Source organism: Salvelinus alpinus, chromosome 29 (assembly GCF_045679555.1).
Source record: "Salvelinus alpinus chromosome 29, SLU_Salpinus.1, whole genome shotgun sequence".
Lineage (NCBI taxonomy): Eukaryota > Metazoa > Chordata > Actinopteri > Salmoniformes > Salmonidae > Salvelinus > Salvelinus alpinus.
The window spans coordinates 45,204,244-45,217,834 of NC_092114.1; the positions used below are offsets into that span (position 1 = coordinate 45,204,244).

Genomic DNA, 13,591 nt, shown 5'->3' on the forward strand with positions numbered 1-13,591 from the left:
AGCCCAGCACTTTCTCAATTAGACAAGTCCACCCCTCCTGCTGATTCAACCCCCCCCCCCCCCCTGCCCCCCTCATTGACAGAGCTACTTCCCCACCACACCACACACAACCCAGCCAAATCACTCACCTATCTATCACCTCTCTCACTCACACAGACTAGTTCTCCTCTCCATCAGTTCTCTGCTCCAGTAGACTGTGTATATCACTGTGCAGCACAGACAAATCTGGAGATTGGACCCAAGAGGAATGTTTGTACACACACGGAACTAATGGAATAGATACAAATATTCGGTAATGTTGTCAATTAAGATGTTGACACAAATCAATCAGGTAGGACTATTTTTCGCAAAAAGGTCAGTTGAGGCTCCCCCTCCTCTCTTTTTCCACTCTTCCACATCCCTTATTTCCTCTCACGGTTTCCTTCTAGACTCCACCTCCCAGGGAAGCAGAGGGACACGGTAAGGGAGGGGGGATAAGGAGAGAGAGAGCAACAGAGAGAGGTGGGGGCTGGCTTGTGTAGAATCTGTTGTTTTTTTCCTCCACTCATTCACTGCATTTTTCCAGACGGCGTGTGCAAACTTAGGCTCCGTACCTCACTGCCTGCCACCCATATCTCTGTCTTTCTCTCTCTGATTCAATTATTCATTCCTTCTAATGCTTTGTGGATGCAAATCAGGGATATTCCAGCCTCTGAATCCAACCTTCCTGTCCGTTCCTCTTCTCCTCTTATCCCTGTCTCAGCTGCACTCTTCTCCGATCCCTATCCATTAGAAATGTGGTGCTCTGTGGTTCTGGTTCTCTGTGGATTCTCTGCTTTGGTCCAGGGTAGGTCTGCCTCTCTATTTACTCTCTCTGACTACATTGAAAGATTAGAGTTACAAAGCCAGAGGGAAAGACTAGGAAAATATCACTGTAAAGGAGGAGAGGACGAATGAGAAGTGTCTGTGTATTTGTGTGTGAGTTTTTTTGTGTTCTGTCAGTGTTTGTGCTCTTGTTTTATGTTTGTCTGTGTGTACATGCCTACCTGTGTGCATAGTTAATACAGTAGTCTACATCTGTTATTTAGAGCTTGATGTGACGTGGTGCTCAATGTAAAATACATGTTGTTTATCGCGGGGACAGACATAAAAAGAAAGAGAGTCGGTTTATAAATTGAGAGAGAATGGGATAAATGCTTTACTAGGGAAGGATTTTATGCTGCAATCGTAAATGTAAAAACCTTGATCCCTCACTCTGTCCCCTCTATTTTCTCCAAATCTCTGTTGGCAGAAAGTGCAGTATTTATGGGATTGAACCAGCAGGGGACAGACAATTGTCAATGGCGTTCACGTCATTTCAATTGAACACCATTATAGATCTGGTTCGATCTTGCTTCCTTGTTATCCTGTTATGGACACGTTTCTGTAGCAGAGAGAGTAGATGCGCTGTAAGCAGAGGAAGAGGTAGGTTACTAAGGAAAATTAAAAAGGTGTCACTACAGTATATCAGAGGCTACTTGCCCTGGAATTAGGTAAAGAGACAGTGAACTTTCCTCTCAATGCAAAACCGTAAATAATTTCCAGACCGTAACCTTTTGTAGAGATTCTTGATACTTTCCCGGTGATATCTGATTCTCCTTTGGCTATTGACACAGTGGTAAAGGATAATAGCAACAGCTTGAAGTACACAGACCACTGAAAGCGCTCTTAACGTCTGTTTGTACACCAAATGGATCTGAAATGACACACAACAGCAACACACATATCGGGCAACATAACAGCTACAGTTATGGGCCTATGAGGTTAAAAGATAAAAGCAAATACAGCTGCCAAAACCATACACAATAGCTAGATGCTGACAAAAGATGCTAAGTCGACCTCAAAAATATTTAAAACCCACAGACTTGAGTTAGAAGCATACACAGCAGTAATACATCATAACGCAAGTTCTAATGCAGTGCAAGATGGTGGTCCTACAGTGGTTGAAAGCACAGGAGGCTGCTGAGGGGAGGACGGCTCATAATAATGGCTGGAATGGAATCAAACTGATGGAAACCATGTTTGATGTGTTCGATACCATTCCATTAATTCCATTCCCACCATTACTTTCAGCTCGTCCTCCTAATTTGAGTAATAAAACAGAAACGCATCGAAGATACAATCGTCAGTAAAAATCTACATTTCTAGATGAGTCACATAATACTTTCTTGAAACAAATCCTTAGCATGCCTTATTTAATGATTCACACTACATACATTTTTAGTGCTTCAGGGGTTTTACACAAAACTGCTTTTATTATTCATTAATTAGGTGTGCTTGCTGAAAGCAAAGCACAACTTTAGAAACGGTTCATACTTATTATTATTCTCCTTCCGGTCCCATAAAAGCTGCCAATACCAAAACAGCTTTACAACGTGCAGGCTGACTGTCCCACAGTGTGCTTGAAAGAAACTTGTTGATACTACCGATACGTTTCACACCATAACAACATTTGCATGAATCCCAATGCATTTCAATGGCCATAGCTTAACGTGGTAAAACTTTGCATCGTTCGAACTTTAAAATGTGCTGACCAGTCTGAAATGGTGTGCTTGTCAACAGCTTTTTAATACCATTTACACTTTTTGAACTATGACTGTTTCAAATGTGCATAAAAGCTCAATAAGCTTGAATGGGAAGTATTTGGATACGCAACCGTTAAAGCTACCAACACCAAAACAACTTTATAGCATGCAGACTGGTCCTGGTACTGTTGCTTGAAAAAAACGTTTCGATACTAATGAGACTTTTCCCACTACAGCCATATTTGCATAAATCTGAATGCATTTCAGGAGCCATAGACTTGAATGGGAAAAATTCCGGTCGCTACCACCGTTATCTTCAACCGTTTAAGCTAGAAATGCCATTCAAACTTTAAAAAGTGCAGACCAGTCTGGAATAGGTTACTTGTATACAGCTTTTTGATACCTTCTGTGTCTGTCACCTCTCTTCTGAAATCTCCTGCTCTCCTTTTCCTTCCATCTCCCGCTCCTCCGTTCTTCTCTCAGTGTCGGTGCAGGGCCCTCACCAGAGGACCCTGTTGAAGAACCTACTGAAGGACTACAATCGTATGGAGAGGCCGGTGGGCAACGATTCACACTCCCTCACCGTCTTCTTCTCTATCAGTCTGATGCAGATCATGGATGTGGTAGGGATCAATGTTCAGATTACATTTACGTTATTTTATCTGTCTGAGCCTTTGTCTATACCTGTGCCCACCTGCCTGTCTGTGAAAGTAAATCATCCACTGCACCTATTTTTACATTTTTAAATTCTTTGAGTCAAGTCTCTCAATATACACCAGGTCCTCAGAATAAGAATTTACTTAAAAAGATTCACATCTTACAGGATGAGAAGAATCAGGTCGTCACCACTAACATCTGGCTTCGGATGGTAAGCACAGCACAGCTTCAAGTAAGAGTATACAGCTGTCGAAGTGAGAGTGAATGTATCTCAGGGGACCTTCTGTTATACACTGAGTGAACAAAACATTAAGAACACCTGCTCTTTCCATGACATAGACTGACCACGTGAATCCAGGTGAAATAAGGTGATCCCTTATTGATGTCACTTGTTAAATCAACTTCAATCAGTGTAGATAAAGGTGAGGAGAGGATTTTAAAGATTTGAGACAATTGAGACATGGATTGTGTATGTGTGCCATTCAGACGGTGATTGGGCAAGACACAAGATTTAAGTGCCTTTGAACGTGGTATGGTAGTAAGTGCCAGGCATACCAGTTTGTATCAAGAACTGCAACGCTGCTGGGTTTTTCATGCTCAACAGTTTCCCATGAATATCAAGTGGTCCACCACCCAAAGGACGTCCAGCCAACTTGACACAATTGTGGGAAGCATTGGAGTTGACATGGGTCAGCAGCCCTGTGGAATGCTTTCGACACCTTGTAGAGTCCATGCCCCAATGAATTGAGGCTGTTCTGAGGGCAAAAGTGGGGGGTGCAACTCAATATTAGGAAGGTGTCCTTAATGTTTTGTACACTCAGTGTATATTCCGTTCATGTTGAATTCAATTGCCTTGTCCAATATATCCAGTTTGAGTCTGTCTTCCAGAGCTGGTTTGATCATTATCTTCAGTGGAACCAATCTGAATACCCTGGAGTGAAAAACCTTCGGTTCACAACTGACCAGGTGTGGACGCCAGACATCCTCCTCTATAACAGGTAATACACCTATAGTCATATCACGTCGTCATGCATCACATTTACATGCATGCGTTTTCTGCTTTAAAACACTACAGTTTAGAGTTCGATCCACCCTTTCCTTTCTCCTTTCTCAGTGCAGACGATGACTTTGACTCTACCTTCAAGACCAATGTGCTGGTTAACTCCAGTGGCTTCGCAGAGTATCTCCCTCCAGGTGAGTCCCTTTCTCTTTTTCTCTTTCCCACTCTGTTTTTATTTATATATATATATATATACACAGTTGAAGTCGGAAGTTTACATACACTTAGGTTGGAGTCATTAAAACTCGTTTTTCAACCACTCCACAAATTTCTTGTTAACAACTATAGTTTTGGTAAATCGGTTAGGACGTCTACTTTGTGCATGACACAAGTAATTTTTCCAACAATTGTTTACAGACAGATTATTTCACTTATAATTCACTGTATCACAATTTCAGTGGGTCAGAAGTTTACATACACTAAGTTGACTGTGCCTTTAAACAGCTTGGAAAATTCCAGAAAATGATGTCATGGCTTTATAAGCTTCTGATTGGCTAATTGACATCATTTGAGTCAATTGGAGGTGTACCTCAGTGCCTCTTTGCTTGACATCATGGAAAATAAAAATTGTAGACCTCCACAAGTCTGGTTCATCCTTGAGAGCAAGTTCCAAATGCCTGAAGGTACCACGTTCATCTGTACAAACAATAGTACGCAAGTGTAAACACCATGGGATCATGCAGCCGCCATACCGCTCAGGAAGGACACGCATTCTGTCTCCTAGAGATGAACGTACTTTGGTGCGAAAAGTGCAAATCAATCCCAGAACAACAGCAAAGGATCTTGTGAAGATCCTGGAGGAAACAGGTACAAAAGTATCTCTATCCACAGTAAAATGAGTCCTATATCGGCATAACCTGAAAGGCCGCTCAGCAAGGAAGAAGCCACTGTTCCAAAACCGCCATAAAAAAAGCCAGACTACGGTTTGCCACTGCAAATGGGGACAAAGATCGTACTTTTTGGAGAAATGTCCTTTGGTCTGATGAAACAAAAATAGAACTGTTTGGCCATAATGACCATCGTTATGTTTGGAGAAAAAAGGGGGAGGCTTGCAAGCCGAAGAATACCATCCCAACCGTGAAGCACGGGGGTGGCAGCATCATGTTGTAGGGGTGCTTTGCTGCAAGAGGGACTGGTGCACTTCACAAAATAGATGGCTTCATGAGGGAGGAAAATTATGTGGATATATTGAAGCAACATCTCAAGACATCAGTCAGGAAGTTAACTTCTTATGGCTGCAATCCCGTAACGGGATGATATGACAACAGCCAGTGAAAGTGCAGGGCGCCAAATTCAAAACAACAGAAATCTCATAATTAAAATTCCTCAGACATACATGTGTCTTATACCATTTTAAAGGTAATCTTGTTGTTAATCCCACCAAAGTGTCCGATTTCAAATATGCTTTTCAGTCGAAAGCACCACAAACGATTATGTTAGGTCACCACCAAGCCACAGAATAAGCACAGCTATTTTTCCAGACAAAGAGAGGAGTAACAAAAAGCACAAATAGAGATAAAATGAGACACTCATAGGACTTCATGTTACACAATACATGTATGTTTTGTTTGATAAAGTTCATATTTATATAAAAAAATCTGAGTTTACATTGGCGTGTTACGTTCACTAGTTCCAAAAACATCCAGTGATAGTGCATAGCCACATCTATTCAACAGAAATACTCATCATAAATGTAGATGATAATACACATAATACACATGGAATTATAGATATACCTCTCCTTAATGCAACCGCTGTGTCAGATTTCAAAAAAACTTTACGGAAAAAGCAAACCATGCAATAATCTGAGATGGCGCTCAGAACTATAGTCAAATTAGCCGCCATGTTGGAGTCAACAGAAACCAGAAAGTACATGATAAATATTCCCTTACCTTTGATGATCTTCATCAGAATGCACTCCCAGGAATCCCAGGTCCACAATAAATGCTTGATTTGTTCGATAATGTCCGTTATTTATGTCCAATTAGCTACTTTGGTTAGCGCATTTGGTAAACAATTACAAAGTCACAATGCGCGTTCACTAAAACGTGACCAAAAGTTCCGTAACAGTCAGTAGAAACATGTCAAACGATGTATTGAATCAATCTTTAGAATGTTGTTAACATAAATCTTGAATAACGTTCCAACCGGAGAATTACATTGACTTCAGATGAGCGATGGAACAGAGATCCTCCTCATGTGAACGCGCATGGTGAAAGCATAGTCAGGTCATGGCAGACCTGACTAATTCCTCTCTCATTCTCCCCCCCCCCCCCCCAAGTTAAGCTTGGTCGCAAATGGGTCTTCCAAATGGACAATGACCCCAAGCATACTTCAAAAGTTGTGTCAAAATGGCTTAATGAGAACAAAGTCATGGTAGGCCATCACAAAGCCCTGACCTCAATCCCATAGAACATTTGTGGGCAGAACTGAAAAAGCATGTGCGAGCAAGGAGGCCTAGAAACCTGACTCAGTTACACCAGCTTTGTCAGGAGGAATGAGCCAAAATTCACCCAACTTATTGTGGGAAGCTTGTGGAAGGCTACCCAAAACGTTTGACCCACGTTAAACAATTTAAAGGCAATACTACCAAATACTAATTAAGTGTATGTAAACTTCTGACCCACTGGGAATGTGATGAAAGAAATAAAAGCTGAAATAAATCATTCTCTCAACTATTATTCTGACATTTCACATTCTTCAAATAAAGTGGTGATCCTAACTGACCTAATACAGGGCATTTTTACTAGGATTAAATGTCAGGAATTGTGAAAAACTGAGTTTAAATGTATTTGGCTAAGGTGTATGTGAACTTCCGACTTCAACTGTATATATATATCTATATATATATACAGTGGGGAGAACAAGTATTTGATACACTGCCGATTTTGCAGGTTTTCCTACTTACAAAGCATGTAGAGGTCTGTAATTTTTATCATAGGTACACTTCAACTATGAGAGACGGAATCTAAAACAAAAATCCAGAAAATCACATTGTATGATTTTTAAGTAATTAATTTGCATTTTATTGCATGACATAAGTATTTGATACATCAGAAAAGCAGAACTTAATATTTGGTACATAAACCTTTGTTTGCAATTACAGAGATCATACGTTTCCTGTAGTTCTTGACTAGGTTTGCACACACTGCAGCAGGGATTTTGGCCCACTCCTCCCTACAGATCTTCTCCAGATCCTTCAGGTTTCGGGGCTGTCGCTGGGCAATACGGACTTTCAGCTCCCTCCAAAGATTTTCTATTGGGTTCAGGTCTGGAGACTGGCTAGGCCACTCCAGGACCTTGAGATGCTTCTTACGGAGCCACTCCTTAGTTGCCATGGCTGTGTGCTTCGTGTCGTTGTCATGCTGGAAGACCCAGCCACGACCCATCTTCAATGCTCTTACTGAGGGAAGGAGGTTGTTGGCCAAGATCTCGCGATACATGGCCCCATCCATCCTCCCCTCAATACGGTGCAGTCGTCCTGTCCCCTTTGCAGAAAAGCATCCCCAAAGAATGATGTTTCCACCTCCATGCTTCACGGTTGGGATGGTATTCTTGGGGTTGTACTCATCCTTCTTCTTCCTCCAAACACGGCGAGTGGAGTTAGACCAAAAAGCTCTATTTTTGTCTCATCAGACCACATGACCTTCTCCCATTCCTCCTCTGGATCATCCAGATGGTCATTGGCAAACTTCAGACGGGCCTGGACATGCACTGGCTTAAGCAGGGGGACCTTGCGTGCGCTGCAGGATTTTAATCCATGACGGCGTAGTGTGTTACTAATGGTTTTCTTTGAGACTGTGGTCCCAGCTCTCTTCAGGTCATTGACCAGGTCCTGCCGTGTAGTTCTGGGCTGATCCCTCACCTTCCTCATGATCATTGATGCCCCACGAGGTGAAATCTTGCATGGAGCCCCAGACCGAGGGTGATTGACCGTCATCTTGAACTTCTTCCATTTTCTAATAATTGCGCCAACAGTTGTTTCCTTCTCACCAAGCTGCTTGCCTATTGTCCTGTAGCCCATCCCAGCCTTGTGCAGGTCTACAATTTTATCCCTGATGTCCTTACACAGCTCTCTGGTCTTGGCCATTGTGGAGAGGTTGGAATCTGTTTGATTGAGTGTGTGGACAGGTGTCTTTTATACAGGTAACGAGTTCAAACAGGTGCAGTTAATACAGGTAATGAGTGGAGAACAGGAGGGCTTCTTAAAGAAAAACTAACAGGTCTGTGAGAGCCGGAATTCTTACTGGTTCGTAGGTGATCAAATACTTATGTCATGCAATAAAATGCAAATTAATTATTTAAAAATCATACAATGTGATTTTCTGGATTTTTGTTTTAGATTCCGTCTCTCACAGTTGAAGTGTACCTATGATAAAAATGACAGACCTCTACATGCTTTGTAAGTAGGAAAACCTGCAAAATCGGCAGTGTATCAAATACTTGTTCTCCCCACTGTATATATGGATGAGCGATGGCCTAGCGGCATAGGCCGAGCGGGATGTGCAATAGATGGTATAAAATACAGTATTCATATAATATGAGTAATGTAAGACATGTAAACATTATTAAAGTGGCATTATTTAAAGTGGCATTGTTTAAAGTGACTAGTGATTGGGCAGCAGCCTCTCTGAGTTAGTGATTGCTGTTTAGCAGTCTGATGGCCTTGAGATAGAAGCTGTTTTTCAGTCTTTCGGTTCCAGCATTGATGCACCTGTACTGACCTCGCCTTCTGGATGGTAGCGGGGTGAACAGGCAGTGGCTCGGGTGGTTGTTGTCCTTGATGATATTTTTGGCCTTCCTGTGACATCGGGTGCTGTAGGTGTGGAGGGCAGGTAGTTTGCCCCCAGTGATGCGTTGTGCAGACCGCACCACCCTCTGGAGAGCTCTGCGGTTGAGGGCGGTGCAGTTGCCATACTAGGCTGTGATACAGCCCGAACAGGATGCTCTCGATTGAGCATCTGTAAAAGTTTGTCAGGGTTTTGGGTGAAAAGCCATATTTCTTCAGCCTCCTGTGGTTGAAGAGACACTGTTGCGCCTTCTTCACCACACTGTCTGTGTGGGTGGACCATTTCAGTTTGTCTGTGATGTGTACACCGAGGAACTTAAAACGTTCCACCTTCTCCACTGCTGTCCCTTCGATGTGGATAGGGGGGTGCTCCCTCTGCTGTTTCCTGAAGTCCACAATCATCTCCTTTGTTTTGTTGATGTTGAGTGAGAGGTTGTTTTCCTGACACCACACTCCGAGTGCCCTCACCTCCTCCCTGTAGGCTGTCTCATCGTTGTTGGTAGTCAAGCCCACTACTGTTGTGTCGTCTGCAAACTTGATGATTGAGTTGGAGGCGTGCATGGCCACACAGTCGTGAATGAACCGGGAGTACCAGAGGGGGCTGAGCACGCACCCTTGTGGTGTTGAGGGTCAGCGAAGTGGAGCTGTTGTTTCCTAACTTCACCACCTGGAACCAACAAAATGGCGCCGGAAGAAATGGCAGCAGTTTTACGGGCGCCCAACCAATTGTGCTATTATGTGGGTTTTTGTGTGTGTTATTTGTAACTTATTTTGTACATAATGTTTCTGCAACCGTATCTTACGGCAAAAAAGAGATTCTGTATATCAGGAGAGCGATCACTCACCTCGGATTAGACAAAGATTTTTTCTACAACAAGGAGGGCGCACAATACATTCTCCAAACACCCGATAGGGCCAACATCCCCGTTATTTGCAAGAGGAAGCGACGCAGGTACAGAAGACAAAGAGCCGGATGCCTCGTCAGGACCCAAAGAAGGCGAGTGGGAAAGCTGCCGTTACCGTCAATACTACTCGCCAACGTGCAATCATTGGACAATAAATTAGACAAGGTACGATCACGAATATCCTACCAACGGGACATCAAAAACTGTAATATCCTATGTTTCACGGAATCGTGGCTAAATGACGACATGGATATTCAGCTAGAAATCTAAGGAAGTCTCTAGATTTTGCTTGCCTGAAGTAGAGTATATTGTGATAAAATGCAGGCCACACTACTTGCCTAGAGAGTTTTAAGCTATACTTTCCGTGGCTGTTTATTTACCGCCACCGACAGATGCTGGCACTAAGAACGCACTCAGTCAGCTGTATAAGGAAATAAGCAAACAGGAAACCGCTCACCCAGAGGCGGCGTTCCTAGTGGCCGGAGACTTTAATGCAGGGAAACTTAAGTCAGTTCTACCAAATTTCTATCGACATGTTAAATGTGCAACCAGAGGGAAAAAAATTCTAGATCACCTGTACTCCACACACAGAGACATGTACAAAGCTCTCCCTCGCTCTCCATTTGGTAAATCCGACCACAACTCTATCCTCCTGATTCCTGCTTACAAGCAGAAATTAAAGCCTTCCTGACTCGGTCTATAAAAAAGGGGTCAGATGAAGCAGATGCCAAACTACAGGAATGTTTTGCTATCACAGGATGGAACATGTTCCGGGATTCTTCCAATGGCATTGAGGAGTACAACACATCAGTCACTGGCTTTATCAATAAGTGCATCGAGGACGTCGTCCCCACAGTGACTGTACGTCCATACCCCAACCAGAAGCCATGGATTACAGGCAACATTCGCACTGAGCTAAAGGGTAGAGCTGCCGCTTTCAAGGTGCGGGACTCTAACCCGGAAGCTTACAAGAAATCCTGCTATACCCTGCGACGAACCATCAAACAGGCAAAGCGTCAATACAGGGCTAAGATTGAATCATACTACACCGGCTCCGACGCTCGTCTTATGTGGCTCTTATGTGGCTTGCAAACTATTACAGACTACAAAGGGAAGCACAGCCGCGAGCTGCCCAGTGACACGAGCCTACCAGACGAGCTAAACCACTTCTATGCTCGCTTCGATGCAAGCAACACTGAGGCATGCATGACAGCATCAGCTGTTCTGGACGACTGTGCGATCACGCGCTCAGTGCCGACGTGAGTAAGACCTTTAAACAGGTCAACATACACAAGGCTGCAGGACCAGACGGATTATCAGGGCGTGTGCTCCGGGCATGTGCTGACCAACTGGCAGGTGTCTTCACTGACATTTTCAACATGTCCCTGATTGAGTCTGTAATACCAACATATTTCAAGCAGACCACCATAGTCCCTGTGCCCAAGAACACAAAGGCAACCTGCCTAAATGACTACAGACCCGTAGCACTCACGTCCGTAGCCATGAAGGGCTTTGAAAGGTTGCTAATGGCTCACATCAACACCATTATCCCAGAAACCCTAGACCCACTCCAATTTGCATACCACCCAAACAGATCTACAGATGATGCAATCTCTATTTCACTCCACACTGCCTTTGCCCACCTGGATAAAAGGAACACCTATGTGAGAATGCTATTCATTGACTACAGCTCAGCGTTCAACACCATAGTACCCTCAAAGCGCATCACTAAGCTAAGGATCCTGGGACTAAACACCTCCCTCTGCAACTGGATCCTGTACTTCCTGACGGGCTGCCCCCAGGTGGTGAGGGTAGGTAGCAACACATCTGCCACGCTGATCCTCAACACTGGAGCTCCCCAAGGGTGCGTGCGCAGTCCCCTCTTGTACTCCCTGTTCACCCATGACTGCATGGCCAGGCACGACTCCAACACCATCATTAAGTTTGCAGACGACACAACAGTGGTAGGCCTGATCACCAACAATGACGAGACAGCCTATAGGGAGGAGGTCAGAGACCTGGCCGGGTGGTGCCAGAATAATAACCTATCCCTCAACATAACCAAAACTAAGGAGATGATTGTGGACTACAGGAAAAGGAGCACCGAGCACGGCCCCATTCTCATCGACGGGGCTGTAGTGGAGCAGGTTGAGAGCTTCAAGTACCTTGGTGTCCACATCATTAACAAAATAGAATGGTCCAAACACACCAAGACAGTTGTGAAGAGCCTATTCCCCCCCAGGAAACTAAAAATGGGTCCTGAGATCCTCAAAAGGTTCTACAGCTGCAACATCGAGAGCATCCTGACTGGTTGCATCACTGCCTGGTACGGCAATTGCTCGGCCTCTGACTGCAAGGCACTACAGAGGGTGGTGCGTACTGCCATGTACATCACTGGGGCTAAGTTGCCTGCCATCCAGGACCTCTACACCAGGCGGTGTCAGAGGAAGGCCCTAAAAAGACCCCAGCCACCCCAATTATAGGCTGTTCTCTCTACTACCGCATGGCAAGCGGTACCGGAGTGCCAAGTCTAGGACAAAAAGGCTTCTCAACAGTTTTTACCCCCAAGCCATAAGACTTCTGAACAGGTAATCAAATGGCTACCCGGACGATCTGCATTGTGTGTCCCCCCCAACCCCTCTTTTTACGCTGCTGCTACTCTCTGTTTATCATATATGCATACTTACTTTAACTATACATTCATGTACATCAGTGGCGTGCCGTGGGCCTGGGGCCTAGGCCTTCAGTGAGGTACTACACAGTCCCACCCGAATTAATCCACCTCTTATTACCATCATTATGCCATGGCTCTAGACACTATACATTTAGACAGAAACGCAGTATAACCAGGCGTTGCGTCACCTTGAAATTGACAAATTTACATTTTTGGGTAAACAGTGTTTAACAGACAACTCAAGTTTGCAAACCAGTGTGGCTCCAAACACCAAATCAATCACTTGCAAATAATTGGCATTCCCAGCAGTACAGTTTGCAGTGCTTCTCGGAGCCTGTGAGCCATTGACAGCGCTCGTAGTTGAAACTTTGAAAGTGGCGAGCGAACGAACCCCTTTCCCGCCTGTGACAGGCTTTGTGGCGTCGGGCGACCTCTCCTTACGATGTCTAACTTATCTTGAAAAGTTCGTCTAGAGAATGGCGTTATAATTATATCCTCGACCAAATCGATATCTTCTCCTCCTTCCGCCATTGTGGGTTGAAAAAACAGCTTAGTAGAATGCGAATTAATTTGTTTATCAAATTCAGTTTCCTAGATCTGCATAGACCTGCCTCTCAATATTGGTAATCCAATCAAAAGACGTGGACGCACTACGCCTGCTAGCTGGCTCCTGTGTAACACTGGAGCCAGCCAGCAGGCGTACAATAGCCAACTCTAAAGCTGATTGGTTGACACAAAATTTTAATTTCCATTCACTTTAAGCTACAAGCGCCCGCACTGTTGATTCTGAAGGCCTGAGGGCAGATTTTAGACCCCTGGCAACACATGATGGCTGAATATGATTGGATAAAAGATCTAACATAAAGACCAGCCCTCCAAATCTCAACCTGGGGCTGGAAGCAGTGCAACCAAGAGGAAAGCTATGAAATGAAGAGTATAACTCTTACTCTGGGGAATAATTTA

General features: G+C 44.1%; 1 protein-coding gene across 3 annotated transcripts in view; it reads left to right on the top strand.

The window, feature by feature from the left end:
• Window positions 1–13,591, top strand: part of chrna11 (cholinergic receptor, nicotinic, alpha 11) — a 50,647-nt gene that overhangs the window by 18,153 nt on the left and 18,903 nt on the right. Inside the window, exons 1-5 of one of the 3 annotated variants that reach the window (XM_071374734.1) lie at window positions 153–826; window positions 3,027–3,166; window positions 3,367–3,432; window positions 4,089–4,198; window positions 4,315–4,394. In XM_071374734.1, the coding sequence (XP_071230835.1) occupies window positions 667–826; window positions 3,027–3,166; window positions 3,367–3,432; window positions 4,089–4,198; window positions 4,315–4,394 (556 nt within the window). In that variant the 5' untranslated portion in view covers window positions 153–666. Of the gene's footprint in view, window positions 1–152; window positions 827–3,026; window positions 3,167–3,366; window positions 3,433–4,088; window positions 4,199–4,314; window positions 4,395–13,591 lie in introns of those variants that run through there. The other 2 variants (XM_071374735.1, XM_071374736.1) reach the window with 2 other exon arrangements.